Here is a 16,297-nt window from a genome sequence, read left to right as displayed (position 1 = left end):
CTTTTTCCTAAAAGGCTGTGGATGGCAATGGTAGCTTTCAGTCTGAGATTGGTACATCTTTTGTTGGTTACGGGTAATGAGGGAAAAGGAGCCAAGTTGAGTAAATGGGGTGAGTTATAGATCAGCGATGATCTACGTGGTGAGTGGTTGGCCTACTCCTGTTCCTATTACGCCATCATTGATTGCATAGAATTTACAGCACAGCGCAAGCCGTTCAGCTGAACTGGTCCTTAATGCGCCAAACAGCCCTCCCATCCCTCTTCATCAAACCCTATCAGCATGTCTTTTGATTTCTTTCTCCCACACGTTTACCTAGCTTCCTTTAAATACTTATATCAACAAATCATATTTGTGGGACCCTTACCTTCCAGAGTTTCCTGCCCAAAGGCAGGGACTGACCCCCAGTGCTACAACTGCCACCATGACCAAGTTGATGAGGCAGGTCTTGAACCCATGAGAGAGAGAGATTGAGAGTCCTTCATGCTAACCTTTACTGGAGTGGGAATAGCACCCATTCTGCATCACAAATCAACCAAACAGCCAAGTGGCCCCAAATTTACAGGTACAGGTTGGTTGTTTGGATAGTGAATCAAACAGATAACTGTCCAGGATAGAAGCAAAACACTGCAAATGCTGCAAATCTGATGAAACCTCATCAGCCTGAAATGTTAACCCACTTTCTCTGGCTCTATATTCCTCAATAAATTTCACTAGTAAAGTATCTATTGACTTTGGGTTTAAAATTATTATTGAGTTCACGTTTGTGGTTATAAGAGAGTTCCACACAGCTACTGATCTTTGTGTTAAATGTATTTACTAATTTATCTCATGAATGGCCTGACTGATTTTTATCGGTCTATTACAATCCTGCATCACTCTTTCCTCCTAACCCTGCAAATTATCCTGTTACCTGTGGAAATCAAATTCCCTTTTGGAAGTTCCATTTGAATTATCTTCCCCTGCCGCAGTGCATTTTAGAGCATAACAATTCTCTGTCTGAAAAGAATTCTCAATTGGCATTGGAACTAAGGCAGAATTATCTTAAAACTGTATGTGGGTTGAATTACCTGTACATTAAAATTGCTTGGTATTTCTAATCTCTCACACTGTTCTGTATAATTGTAGAATGGACTTACAAAATATTACTTATTCCCCCTCTTCTCCAGGCACTGCTGCTTTGTACCTTTTTAATAGTGGTGCCAGTCAAGTGTATGAAGTGAAAGCTTTTGATGAAGCGTATCGTTCATGGTTTATTGGTCAGTCGGTTCAGCATGGTGAGTACTCTGGTTATTTGAGTATCTTTGATACCATTCACTAATTTGTCACACTTGATAAACAGTGGCATGAAGTACGGGTCCGCAATCCTTTATCCAAAACCCTCGGACCAGCTGGTTTTCGGAATTCGGAATTTTTCGGATTTCAGAATAAGTGACAGTTTAACGGTGAAATTAAAAAAAGAACCGAACAGTTGACGCACCTGTGAGTACTACGGGCACCTGAGACAGAATTGACACCTGCCAGTACAGGGTCATGCCCCCATGTCGCATCTGAGTGATGTGGGTCAAGTGGATGTGGAATTCGATTAACTGTTTGCACACCAAACAACCTTGTTAATGCGGAAAAAATGTGGACTCCCCCACCCCAGGGAAAAGCCTTTGTCTATTTATCCTATCCATGCCCCTCATGATTTTATAAATCTCTATAGGGTCACCCCTCCGCCTCCGCACTCCAGGGAAAACAGCCCTAGCCTATTCAACCTCTCCCTATAGCTCAAATCCTCCAACCCTGGCAACGTCCTTGTAAATCTTTTCTGAACCCTTTTTCAAGTTTCACAGCATCTTTCTCATGGGAAGGAGACCAGAATTGCACGCAGTATTCCAAAAGTGGCCTAACCAATGTCCTGTACAGCTGCAACATGACCTTCCAACTCCTGTACTCCATACTCTGACCGATAAAGGAAAGCGTACCAAACGCCTTCTTCACTATCCTATCTATCTGCGACTCCACTTTCAAGGAGCTATGAACCTGTGCTCCATGGTCTGTCCCTTTTTCCCAGGGTGGAGGGGTCAAGTACTAGGGGACACATGTTCAAGGTGCGGCAGCGGGGGAAAGTTTAAAAGAGATGTGTGAGGCAGGTTTTTCACACAAAGGGTGGTGAGAGCCTGGAAGGCACTGCCAGAAGAAGTGGTGGAAGCAGACACAATAGCGGTATTCAAGATGCCCCTGGATGAATACATGAATAGGAAGGAAATAGAGGGATACGGATCCTGTAAGTGAAGACCGTTTTAGTATGGAAGTCAAAATGTGACAGCGCAGGCTTGGAGGGCCGAAGGGCCTGTTCCTGTGTTGTATTGTTGTTTGTTCTACTACCTTCCCCCAAACAATTCCTGTGAAAGAGGGCTTAAAATAAGGGTGCCAAGTGACAGAGAAACTGAGCAAGAATAACTACATGTGGGAGATTTGGGACAATTTGTAGTGAGCAGAATAAGCACTGAGATAGGCAATGGTGGAGGTGGCTCCAAATTGGCACTGATTGGGTCATGTGCAACTACATTGACCCAGTGTGAAATGGCATCAAAATGGTAATTCCAGTGCTGAGTCTTATCCTGACCTCATAGCTGCAATGTTAAAGAGGAACAACTTAAAGCAAGGGCTTACAGTAATGCCCTTCATGAAGAAAACCTGCTCCTCCCATTGGAGGCCTGTGCTCAGTGCAGGGATCATTGCTGTGTCTAACTGCTGTTTGTTATTCATATAAGCAATTTGGATGAGAATTTAGGAGTCATGGTTGGTAAATTTGCGAGTGACACCAAAATTGGTGCTATAGTGAAGAAGGTTATCTAAGATTACAAAGGAATCCTGATCATTTGGATGAATGGACTGAGGAGTGACAGATGGGGTTTAGAGTCATGGAGACCTACTGCACAAAGACAGGCCCTTTGGCCTAAACTGGTCCATGCCGACCAAATTTAAATCCACACTAACCCCATTTCCCTGGCCTTGGCCTATATTTTTCTAAACCTTTCTTATCCATGTATTTGTCGACAATACTTTTAAATGCCATTAATGTACTTGCTTGAGCCACTTCCGCTGGCAGCTCATTCCATATGTGCACCACCCTCTGTGTAAAAAAAAAAGTTGCTCCTCAGGCTCCCCTTTATTATTTCCCCTCTGACCTTAAACTGATGCACTGTAGTCCTCAATTCCTAATCCTGGGAAAAATATTGCATGTGTTCACCCTATCCATGCCTCTCATGATCTTATACACTTCCATAAGATTCCCGTCAGTCTCCTCGGCTCAACTGAAAAAAGTCCTAGCTTGTCTATCCTGTCCGGATAACTCAGACCATTGAATCCAAGCAACATCCTTGTAAATTTCTTCTGCACCCTTTCCAATTTAATAGCATCCTTACTAACAAACTTACTAACTATGCCTTGTACATTTTCATCTAAAGCATTGATATAGATAACAAACAACAATGAGCCCAGCACCAACACCTGAGGCACTCCGCTAGTCACAGGTCTCCAGTCTGACAAGCATCCTTCCACTATTACCCTCTGTTTCCTACCATCAAGCCAACTTTGTATCCAATTTGCCAGCTCAATCTGGGTTCCATGCAGTCTAACCTTACAGAGCAGCCTATCATGTGGAATCTTATCAAAGGCCTTACTGAAATCCATATAGACTGTGATGAAGTGACCAGAAAGGTTGCTGAAGGCAGGGCGGTAGACAAAGAACTCTTGACAAATTTGTGATGCATGATCTCCCACTCACAAAGCCATGCTAACTACTCCTTATCAAACCCTGCCTTTCCAAATGCATGTATATCTTCCCCCTCAGCATCTTCTCAAGTACCTTACCCACCACAGTTGTTAAGCTTACTGGTCTACAGTTCCCAGGCTTTTCTTTGCAGCCCTTCTTGAATAATGACTCAGCATTCGCTGCCCTTCTGTCTTCCAGAACCTCATCCGTGGCTAACGATGATGCAAAAATATCAGCCAGGGCCCTCGCAATTTTTTCTCTAGCCTCTTGCAGTGTTCTTGGATATATCCAGTCAGGACCAGGAAATTTATCCACCTTCATACATTCTAGTACATCCAACACCACCTCTACTGTGATATGGACTGTCCCCAAGATGTCACCACTAACTTCCCCAAGTTCCCAAGTCTTCATGTCTTCCTCCATAATAAACACAGAGGAGAAGTATTCATTGAGGACCTTGCCTATCTCCTGTGGTTCTACACATACATGGCCACTTTGGTTCTTGAGGAGCTCTATTCTCTCTCTAGTTATTATTTTTCCTTTAATATACTTACGAACCTCTTTGGATTCACTCCAACAATCTCAGCCAAAGCTCTCTCATGCCCCCTTTTCATCCTCCTGATTTTGTTCTTGAGTAATTTGGATAAATGTAGAGTAATGCATATTGGTAAAACAAACAAGGGCAGGACTTGCACAGTTAATAGTCAGGCCCTGGGTAGTGTTGACAAACAGAGAGATCTAGTGGTTCAGGTTCATCATTCTTTGAAATTTGTGTCACTGGTAGACAGAGTGATTAAGGAGGTGAATTGCACGCTTGCCTTCATTGCTCAGATTGTTGAGTGCAGGAGTAGGGATGTCATGTTGATGTTGTACACTACGTTGGTGGAGCTACTTTTGTAAGACTGTGTACAATTCTGGTCACCCTGCTGTAGGATTGATATTATTAAATTGGAGAGGGTTCAGAAAATATTTACCAGAATGTTGCTGGGAATGAAGGGTTCGAGTTGTAACAAGAGGCTAGATAGGCTGGGTCATTTTTCACTGGAGCATAGGAGATTGAGGGGTGACCATATAGAGGTTTATAAAATCACAAGGGATGTAGATAAGGTGAATAACAAAGGTATTTTCCCTGGTGTAGGGGAGTTCAAAACTAAGTAGCATAGTCTCAAGTTGAGAGGCAAAAGATTTAAAAAGAACCTGAGGAGCAACTTTTATTCACAGAAGGCGGTTCGTATGTGAAACGAATATTTAAAAGACATTTGGTCAGCTACATGAATAGGAAAGGTTTAAAGGGATATGGGCTAAACCCAGGCAAGTGGGACTGGTTTATTTTGGGAAACATGGTTGGCTTGGATGAGTTAGACCATAGGGTCTGTTTCCATGCTGTATGACTCTGTGATTCCCGTGTATTATTAAAATGGTTGATACTTCACTGACCCCTGAAATAGCTTGTTGTCAGGGCAGCTGAGTATGGACAATGAATATGAGCTTTGCCAGTGGCGCCAAAATCCAAAGAATGGATTTGAAAATTCCACAAACAGCAATAATTTGCTTTCAGTGGCTCTAATAGAGGGATAACTGAGGGCACCAAGAGATCTTCCCTGTGCCATCTGACAGGGCGGGCAGTGCCTCTGTTTATTACCCCACCCATGAGGCATCACCTTTGATGTTAATGCACTCCCCCAGCACATGCTGCAGCCTGAGGAATGGGAGCAGCACTTTTCATCTTATGGGGCAGTGCAGTGTGTGCCAGTTGCTTTGCAGGCATGGTGAGGTTTTCAACGGGGTATGTGAAGGAGCAGCTCCCAGCCTCCACCCATACTCTCAGCATAACTTGGAGTGTTTGTACTTTTTCAAAAACGTCTGGCATTTTTGTTTAAGTTATATTTAGCTGTAGCTGGGAATACTTGAAAAAGTAACTGTATGAGAACTTGCCTTAATTCCTAATCCCCCCCCTCTCTTTTATTAAGATGGAAGGCTTCTGTTTGTTACTCCCCTGGATCCATTATTTTTGATACTTCCATACCTTATACAGGCCAATGAGAAGGTGAGTGAAATGTTGTCCTGTAATCAATGCTCAGTTTACATACACTTGGAACTTGAAATACTGAATTAACCTAAGCTTAATATGGTATTCATTCCTTATACTTGTGCTGACTCCTGTCCAGCTTAGATTAGAGTGGTGCTGGAAAAGCACAGTAGGTCAGGCAGCATCCGTGGAGCAGGAAAATCGACATTTCAGGCAAAAGCCCTTCATCAGGAATGAAGGCCTTCAGTCGTGATGAAGGGCTTTTGCCTGAAATGTTGATTTTCCTGCTCTTTGGATGCTGCCTGACCAGCTCTGCTTTTCTAGCACCACTCGAATCTCGACTCTGATTTCTAGCATCTGCAGTCCTCACTTTTGTCCTGTCCAGCTTAGAATATGCATTGATGGTGTGTCTTCTATTGCCAAATGTGTACCACAGACAATAATAAAAAGGCAACCCTGCCACATAAAGGCCATCTCGGATGTAGAGATAACCTGTTTGACCAAAAAAACCTGGATGGCAGGGAACTTGCTGCATCAACGATGGTAACTAAGACCCAGGGAATGAGAAATGAGCAATTCTAATGATAACACCAGCGGATCTGAGCTACATACCGTGCAGATCTGTAGGGGACAGGTTGTTAGAGCTCACAAAGGCCAGCCCAGGATTGGTGGAGTTCAACACCTGAGTCACCACAGTGGAAACAGTGAGACAATCTCAAAGCCAACAGTGTCAGAATGGGCAAGTTGATTCGGTCTTGACTGACACATAGTGTATTTCCATTGAAGCAAAGTAAGAGATATTGATGCTTCCATTGTCAGGATGGAGCATTAAGAGTGCAACTTGTATTTTATATAGCACCTTTAAGACAGTAATATGTTACAGGCACTTGATGGGAGCATAATCTAGCTAAAGTCTAGTACAGAATTGAAAAAGGTTAAGAACTTAAGGGGGAGTGTGTAAAGTGTGTTGAACTCACTCCGCCATTCAATATGATCGTGGTTCATCTTTAGCTTTAATGACATTTTCCTGCTTGCCCTCCCCCCACATCTCTTGATTTCCTCAAGGACTGAAATCCATCTGTCAAACATAAAAACCATCTTGCAACCATTAGGACAGGTGATCAAAAGCTTGATCAAATAGACAGATTTTCAGGACCATCTTAAAGAAAGAGGGATGTAGGGAAGGATGTTGCAGAGGCTAGACAGCTGAAGGCGTGCTTACCAATGATGAGGCAGAGGAGCTGGGGAAGGCTCAAGGCAGGAATTGGAGGTATCCAAGTTCCCTCAGAGTTGTCGATAGAAGGAGGTTACAGTGATAGGACTGTGTGAGATCATGAAAGGATTCAAACACTAGGGTCAATATAGGAAGAGGAGTCATCCATTCCACAAGACTATATATATATATATATATATATATATAGGAGCAGAATTAGACTATTCAGCCCATCGTGTGTGCTCTGCCATTTGATTCTGCCTGATATGTTTCTCAACATTTTCCTGCCTTCTCCCTTGATCCCCCTACTAATCAATAATATTGCTATCCCACCGTTAAATACGCTCAATGACCTGGGTTCCACAGCATCACCACCCTCTGGCTGAAGAAATTCCCCCTTATCTCAGTTCTAAAAGGCTGTCCATTCTCTCTCAGGCTGTGCCTCAACTCCTTGTCCATCCTTCCAGTGGAAACATCTTCTCCACATCCACTCTATCTAGGTTTCCCAATATTGTGTAAGTTTCAATCAGACCTCCTTCATCTTTCTGAACTCTGTTGAGTACAGACCCAGAGACCTCAACTGTTCTTCATATGGCAAGCCCTTCATTCCTGGGATTATTCTTATAAAACTCTTCAGGACTACTTCTGGGGCCAGCATGTCCTTCCTTAGATACGGGGCCCAAACATTCAGGCCCTCAAACCTGATCTGTTATTTGTTTCAATTATAACTGATTTTTATTTTGACTATATTTACCCAACCTTGTTTCATATTCCTTAACATCATTACATAACAGAACAAATTATCAAATTCACTCAAAGTTTTTAATTGACCCAGTCTTGGCAGTTTTTTGGGGCGATGTTTTCACTGTCATTTCATATGAATGTTTTTCGTTATGTCACCCCTGAACAGCCTATTTCAAAGTGGATTCAATCTCCATCTGTTTATTTGATTCCTTTTCATTTTAAACTCAATAAAATTACCTGTAATCTTCACAACCTTCAGTCTTCCATATTCAGGGTAATACTCAAGGATAAAGCTATTAAAGGCACAAGGGACTAAATGGTACACCCTGTTCTGTATTTAAATGTTGGATAAACCATAGGTAAGAACAGCAAGATTTGAGATTCATCCAAATCCATGGGAAATCAATCTATAATTCATATCTGCAACTTCCCCAAAAGTAACATGGTATTCAGCTTGAAAAAAAGGAGATGGTTTGGAGACCATTGCACTAAGTTATTCCAACATCTTCTGGAAGCTATGTGAAGCTGAAATATTGGTGAAAGTGAAATTCAGATGCTGAGATTTAGCCAGAGTATGCATGCCATCTCCCAGTTGATGGAAATTAAAAGTTAGCAGCTGTTAATTTGTTGGGGAATTTGTTGACTTGTTTAATAATTTTGTCACTTATAGTTTTTTGTTCAAACTCTTTCTTTCCCAGCAAGGAAAGTTTCAGCCAGTGGATCAGGTCATAAAGGATGAAGAGTTTCCCAGGTGCAGCAACGTACTGAATTGTACAAGGACTTTGCAATCACTCCACCACATCACTGATGAAAAAGGTACCATGTTAGAGCTCAGGAACTGCTTATGAATCCCTAAGCTGTTCTCTTTCTTACCTTCACCACCCACAGAGGTGATTCTTAATTGGCAGTGGTGCTATCTTATCCCTCATTCCAAAACCAGCTTCACTTAGCACAGTAAAAGGTTTATCTCATGGATTGAACTGCAGCAAACTGGATTTAACCTGGACCTCAGTGATCAAAGGTTGAAAGTTCTCTGTGTGAGAATTTTAAATTTCTGATGCCATCGGTACGATCAGGATGCTGTGACCTCTGTGAGCATGCCTTGGTTCAGTTTGTATTTCAAGTCCAGCGCATCATGCAATTGGCAACACGTGGTTTATATGTGATGCTGTATCTGGAAACTATGTATGAAGTAAGGACACTAAGGATACACTCTGTTATCATGACACAAAAATTATGGGCACCAATCCCACATCAAAGATTTGAGCTGACATTTCAGTGCACTATTGACGGAGTGCTACACTGTCAGAGATGCTTCCTTTTGAGGTGAAATGTTGAGTATAGGTCTTTTCTGCACTTTCATGTTGATGTAAAATATCCAATGGCAATACTTTGAAGAGTGCAGGGAGCGATTCTTCTCTCCCCTCCCCAACATAGTGTTCTGTCTAATACCTAACCTCCACAAAAATCATTAATTCAGATGGTCTGTTGAGTATCATGTCTTGGTTCTTGGGACTTGTTTCTGTGGAGAAATTGACCATTGAGTGCAGTAACTGCACTCCAAAAATATGTGATGTAAAACAGGAGTCAAAGTGACAGAAAATGTTGAGAGCATGGTTAACAAAGCAGAGTATCCTAGACTATATTAAATGGGGCACAGAATACAACAGCAACCAAGTTATCTTGCCTTGTATAACATACTCACTCAACCCCAACTGGACTATTATTCCTAGCTCTGGATATTGCACTGTAGGATGGATGCAAAGGTACTGGAAAGAGCACAGAAGTTTGAGAGAATGGTTCCCTAAATGATGAACTTCAATATCTGAAGATAGATGAGAGATGCTAGGGCTATTTTCCTTAGAGAAAAGAAGGATGAGAGGAGATTTAATAGAGGCATTCAAAATCTTGAGGAACTTGCACAGAATAAATAAGGAGAAACTTTTCTTGCTCACAAAAGCATTGCGAACAAGAGGGCATGATAATTGGCAAATCAAGCAAAAGTGGCATGAGATATACCTCTTTCACAAAGTGAGAGGGTAAGGTCTGACAACTTCAACTGAAGCAGCCAAAACAAAATTAAACTGTTATCCAAAAAAGGAGGAATGTTCTCAGGGCAAGGGAGGGGAATAGCACAAACTGAATTACTCACTTAGAAAGCCAGTGCCGATATGATGGGCTGAATGGCCTCGTGTGCGGTGACAATTGAGATTCGTGACTCACATGGGAGGGATCTACCTGTTGGCAAATAATTACTTCAGGCAGTTACAAACACCACGTGAGTGCTGAACACGGGCAGGTAGTCAACTTGTTCATGGAGCAAGCTTTGTCCTGGACATGTTGATTTTTGTCAATGGAAATAGGTTTTGTTGACATATTTGCAATCGTCTTCTAATGGCATGGTACCCAATTACTAATTCATTTATAGCCTTTCTTCCTTTAACCTTCAGAAATTGGTAATCGGAAGTTTTATAAATATAATCAAGAGAAAACACTTGGGTGGCTAAAGAAAAAGGTAACCTTTTCATTATGTAAGTTAAATTTCTATATAAATGGTCACATGCATTACTTTTGACAGGCTCAAGGCTAGAACTATCAGTTTTGATTTTTAATTTGTTCATGGGTTGGAGATGTTGCTGGCTAAGCCTGCATTCATTGTCCGTCCCTAACTGTCCCAAAATACTGGTGGTGAGCTGCCTTCGTGAACAACTCTTATCTTTGAGGAGTAAATACACCCACTCTGCTGTAAGTTGGGGATTTTCAGGATTTTGATCCAGCAATAGAGAAGGGACACCAATAATCGGGATGGTGAATGGTTTGGAGGAGAAGGCGCAGGTAGTGCTACTCCCCTATGGCTGCTGCTTTTGTTCTCTTTTGGCTGTGGAGGTCATGGCAGTTTGGAAGTTGCTATCAAAGGAGCCTTTGAGAGTTGCTGTAGTGCATTATATAGACAATATACATTGCTGACACTGTGGAGGTGAAAGGATTCAATGTTGAAGATTGTAGTTGGGGTGTCAATGAAGCAGACTGTGTTGTCCTGGATAATGTTGAAACTCTACAGTGTTGTTCAATTTGCAACCATTTAGACAAATGGGCAGCATGTCATAATCCTTCCAACATGCACCTTGTAGAGTTAGACAGGCTTTGGTGAGGCTGGAGGTAACATATTTGCTGCAGGATTCCTGGCCATGGTATTCGTATGCCTGGTCTAGTTCTGTTTCTGGTTAGTGGTTACCCCCGTGCTGTTGATAGTGGGGGATAAAATGACGATAATGCTATTTAATATCAATGAACAATGGGTAGACTCTCTCCTGTTGGAAATGGTCAGTGTCTACCACTTTTGCAACGTAAATGTTACTTGCCACAAATCAGCCAATTATGGACGTTGTCCAAGTCTTCCTGTAAATGGGCACTTAAACAAACACAGAGAATGCTGGAGAAACTCAGCAGGGCTGGCAGAATTTGAGGAAAGAGAAAATCTGTTAATGTTTTGAGTCCAGTCCCGACTGTTTGAAACTGTAGAAAAGTAATTGAATTGAAAAGTTAACACTGATTGCTTCTTGCTTACCATTTGTCACTTCGAACTTGATCTCTGCATTTTTTTTTCGAGATTATTGTTACCACTTACTCTGCATGGCCAGAAACAGAAACAGCAACGCCTCCTTCCTTATAGAAATTCCAGGCATTGCACACCCTGAAAGGCACCAAATTTAGTATCTTGCTTGTTTGAAAGGTTTGCTTTAATATTAATTTCCTGTGTGTTCTGTGATTTCCCCCCTGGTGCAGTTGGTTAAGTTTGTTTGGAAAAGTATTGACTGTATCCTATAGGTTGCATTGGGAATAGTGATCTGATTGTATTCAGTGGAGAAATGATTTTGGAATATTCTTTTATGGTGTAGGATTCAGTCTGCCAAGGTTAGCTTTTAAATATCTTTTATTCTTACAGCAGGGTAAATGCAGAAGAATATTTTTCTCAGCCAAGAATCTTTGTTATTGATTGCTTTTATTTCAGATGTTTATCATCTGCATTACTTTGATGTTATTTGTGCTTTTCTTTGTTTTATTTGCAGTAGTGATTATACAGAGTTTAAGCATTTACGTTCACTTGGCCTTTAAGTTAGCCCACACTCTTCGTGGAACCTTACGATGCTTTGGTTGTGTTTCTTGTTCCAAACAGGCTGAGCAGACTGTCAAAGCACTGAAGAACACCAGTATTTCTGTTGGTGGAGGTGTGCAGTCCAGTATGCTGATCAGAAATAAACCAGTTACAGAAGTGACTGAAGGTTAGTATGTATATGTTGATTAATATACTAATTTTTTTTTTGGTTGAAATAATGGATGAAACAGTGCATTAATCAAGTTATAGTTTTGATGAATGAAGAATGAGTAATCGATACTGTTGGTCGTGTGAGTTGAATACTCATGTTCATGATGTGTACTATGGAATTTTAGCTTTTTTTTATTGTTGTGCTCTGCTATTCTGGTTGTTGGTTAGCTGCTAAAAATGGTGTGGAACACAGAAATCACTGGGTATAGAAAGGAGAGCTGTCTTCTTGGTCAGCTCAGTTAATCAGGATGACCAATCCAAGCCAGCAGATGAGAATCCACCCAATGACTATGAGCTCCAACAAGGCAAATGACACGTGGCAGAGAAGTGCACTGTGAAGGGAGAAGGTGGTGGGGTGGGGGGAGGTAGAAGAGTGGGCATTCACGTAGACAACACAGGAATCTTGGGGTGTGTGGAGGGGGTCAGTGGAAAGTTTTGGTGGAAAGTAGAGATGAGCAGAAGGTAAAGATCTCTTGGGGGAGGGCTAGGGGGTGAACAACAATCATAGAATTCCTACAGAATGACAAATTTGTTCTGATAATTCTGCTCTTATACCCTCTTTGAAGATGTGCATACACTTAAGTGCCACAAGAGTTCCCCATACTTCTTTATTTCAATGTCAAATGCTTACATTCAAGCCCAAATAAAGCCTTTAAATGTGCTATGGGAAGCCATATAAATTCAACTGTGTTTATTTACTTCCTAATTGTCCAGTTTGAACCATCCTTCTTGATTTTTTGCAAAGACCAGTACTGCATTTGTTGCCAGTTACACTAAGACTGAAAGCTGAGTTGTGTTTGTAGAAAATAATAGAAGGACTAGTTCTATTGATGTATGGAAATTTGAATGGTTTTAAACCTTCGTTTGAGCTTGAAAGTAGGCATTGATGCAGATGTTGTTTTAAATCATTGGATGGCTGTCAAGTTATCCAGTGACTGTGGCACAGATGACAGGAATGCAAAGTTAGTAGCTTGATTGAGAGGCCAAAAGGAATGATTTCGTATCTTTAGAAGCCGGTTAAAAATAGAGTCAAAAGCATGAGAATAATGTTAAAGGTTTTCAACATTTTCTCACGGGTATCTTTCTAGCTCCTCTTGTTTTTCCCTTTACCATCATTGTGATGCCATATCCTACTCCAACTTCTTGTTTCATTTCAGGCACTTCCAATTTTTCTTATTCGCTCAAGAAATGCATATAAACAATGTACTTTTTTTGATTGAGTGGGCAGTTTGTTTAAGTGCATTGCCTACTTCAAATATTTTTGCGTAGCTATACAAGTGATAACGTAAAGCAACACCACTTTCAAACTGGCAAATGGCTGTGCAGCTGCGAGGAAACTAGGCCAATGTTCATTGCCATCCTAATTGTTCTTGCTAAGGTGGTGTCAAGTCACCTTGAACTGCTACAGTCTGTGTGGTGAGTGCTGTTGAGGAAGGAGATGCAGGGTTTTGACCCAGAGGCAATGTATAAACAGTGATGTGGATCAAGATCACAAGTGACTTTGAGGGGAAACCTGCAGATGACACTGTTCTGTGCATCCACTGTCCTTGTCCATCTGTATGGTGGAGATCATGGATTTGGAAGATGTCGTGGCAAGTAAGCATGTAGATTGTACACAATTCAGATGCACTGTTTTGTGGACAAATTTGCTTGCAGTACAAAGAAAATTTAGGAAAGCGAGTTGTGATGAGGCTCACAACTGGTTCGATGTGTGGGAAAGAAGCTGGCAGATGGAGTGGGATAATGTGATGTTTACCAGGAAGAGTAGAGGAGTAGAATATTATTTTTAAATGGACAGAGTTTGCAGAGTGCTTCAGTATGAAGCAATCTGGGAGTCTCTAAATACCCCACAATAGGTTAGCACATAGACACAGCATGAAATTAAAAAGAGAAATGGCATTTGGCCTTTTATCCACAAACAGTAACCAGTTAAAATTTGCAATTGTTGAGAAAAAGCATTTGGAGTACTGTGCACAGAACTGATCCCTTTTACTTGGGGGTGGGAGGGGAGCAGTTAGTATCATTGAAGGCAGTTGGTTTACTCCCCTGATTCCTCGGGTGAAGAGGTAATGAGGGAAGATTGAGCAGGTCAGTGGCTTCACTTGTTGAAACTTAGAAAAGTATGTGGTCATGTTATTGAAATACATAACATACTTGATGGGGGCTGGATCCAGATGATGGGAGACTGTTTCCTCTTGTGGGGAATTGCTGAACCAGGGAATACTATTTAAGGTGATGACACAGAGTTCCTTCTCCGGATTTTTACTTTGGATATCTCGAAAACAGAGAGCAGTGGTTTACTTTCTAACTCAATCTTGGAAATATGTTCACACTTTTGATTAAGAAGGAAGTTTGTTGTTTCTAGGAACAAGCAGCAAAGTAAATTCACAGCTCCAATCAGATCTGCCATCATCTTCTCAAATGGCAGAGCGGGCTTTGTCCACTGAATGGCTTGCACACGTGTGCTCCTGGTTCTTGATAGGTTTTGATCATATGATGTAATGATGGTGGATGGATTGAATGTTTAAGATGGTAGTGTTGGAGCTGTGCTTAAAATAGAGTGTTCCATCTTGTTTCTCTCTTGTAGATGATGGACAGGCTTTGGGAAGTAAGAGTTATGACTCATCACAGAATTACCAGCCTCTGAGCTGATCTTGTAATCAGTGTCTAAATCTCTGGTCTAGTTAAATGTCTGGTCATTAGTAAACCAGGATATTGATGGTGAGGGATTCCGTGACAATAATGGCATTAAGTGTAATGAGGAAGCAGAGAGAGCTCCCTCAGCTGGAAAAGGTCATTTTTGGCACAAATATTGCTTGCCATTTATTATCTGAAACCTGAATGTTGCTCAGGTGTTATGCAGACAGACTGCTTTATTATCTGAAGAATTATGAATGAAACTGAACACTATAATCATCAGCAATATGATCACTTTTTTAATTTTATGATGGAGGGAACAGCTGAAAATCGCTGGACCTTGGAAACTGCCCTTAGGAGCTACTGCAGTGTTATTCTGAAACTTAGATTATTAATGTCCAGTAAACACAACTGTTTTCCTTCATGTTAGAGTTTTTCCAATGGTTTGTGTTGACTTTGATATCGGTCAGACTTCTTGATGCCATATTCAGTCAAATGCTGTTTTGATGTCAGTGTCTTTTGGAGCGCCACTCCTTTGTCAGGATGGAGGAGCAGCGCTCTGAAAGCTGGTACTTCCAACTAAACCTGTTGGACTATAACCCTGTGTTGTGTGATTTTTAACTTTGTTCACCCCAGTCGGACACCGGTTCCTCCACATCATGGATGTCAATGGCAACAGTTTGCACTTGACTTCTCAAACTCCCCTTGTTTGTCCATGTTTGGTCAAGCCAGGATGTTGTTGATGTCTCGAACCCTAGCAGTCTCCTGTGCACGCACCATTTTTTCATATCATGTGGAATGAATGCAATTGGCTGCAGCCCGGCACCTGAGATGGTGATTTCAGGAAGATGATCTCTTCTCGTCTGCCTGGGAATCAAACGCTATCTCCTCCTGAATTCTCAATAGCTGCTGCATAACCATCTTCTGATATACACTTCCCACCTAACTCTCACCTTCCCAAGTCCACAGTAATGATGTCAGACACCTCTCAAGCTCAGCAGTGCTAGGTCCCATTGCAGCAGCTGGCAGCACTTCATGTGCTGGATTAGTGGTGCTGGAAGAGCACAGCAGTTCAGGCAGCATCCCTGTGTCTAGTTTTTCAGGACACCAGTTCTGGAGTTCCTCCTTTGAACAGGATATGCACGAGATTGGATTCAGTTTTCCTGCCATGTCAGCTACTGGTTCTTCCAAACGTGGTTTTCTTTGTTGTTATTTAGGCCTCTAGACTGTGTTACTTGTGCTGACAACAACTCAAAATCACAAACCTCTTTTAAAAATAGAACCCCTAACAACTACTGAATATGCTAATCAAGAATCAAAATAATCCACTAAACTAACGCTAACCACCAAAAACCCGATTGATGAATTAATTATCTGCTTGTAATTTGCTCCTATTTCTGCTCTGTGTTGTGACATCACCTTTTTTGAATATTTTGTCTGAATATTGATCTGATTTTGTTTTCTTCAGAGGATTACTTACGTTACGCGCATGGTTTGCTGTCAGATTATATTCCTGCAGATCTAAGCATAGAGCTACGCAAGTTCTTGGAGTAAGTATCAAAGAGTAAAGCATTGATATATGGT

The 16,297-nt window shown here is 41.5% G+C and overlaps 1 protein-coding gene across 1 annotated transcript in view; it reads left to right on the top strand.

The window, feature by feature from the left end:
• Positions 1-16,297, top strand: part of rnaseh2b (ribonuclease H2, subunit B) — a 43,356-nt gene that overhangs the window by 9,343 nt on the left and 17,716 nt on the right. Inside the window, 6 exon segments of the mRNA XM_072584523.1 lie at positions 1,167-1,274; positions 5,734-5,810; positions 8,448-8,565; positions 10,200-10,264; positions 11,927-12,032; positions 16,182-16,263. Coding sequence (XP_072440624.1) covers positions 1,167-1,274; positions 5,734-5,810; positions 8,448-8,565; positions 10,200-10,264; positions 11,927-12,032; positions 16,182-16,263 — 556 coding nt within the window.

The sequence above is a fragment of the Chiloscyllium punctatum genome, chromosome 15, assembly GCF_047496795.1.
Source record: "Chiloscyllium punctatum isolate Juve2018m chromosome 15, sChiPun1.3, whole genome shotgun sequence".
NCBI lineage: Eukaryota > Metazoa > Chordata > Chondrichthyes > Orectolobiformes > Hemiscylliidae > Chiloscyllium > Chiloscyllium punctatum.
Note: the sequence above shows the minus strand (reverse complement) of the source record. Positions and strands in the feature narration are given on the sequence as shown.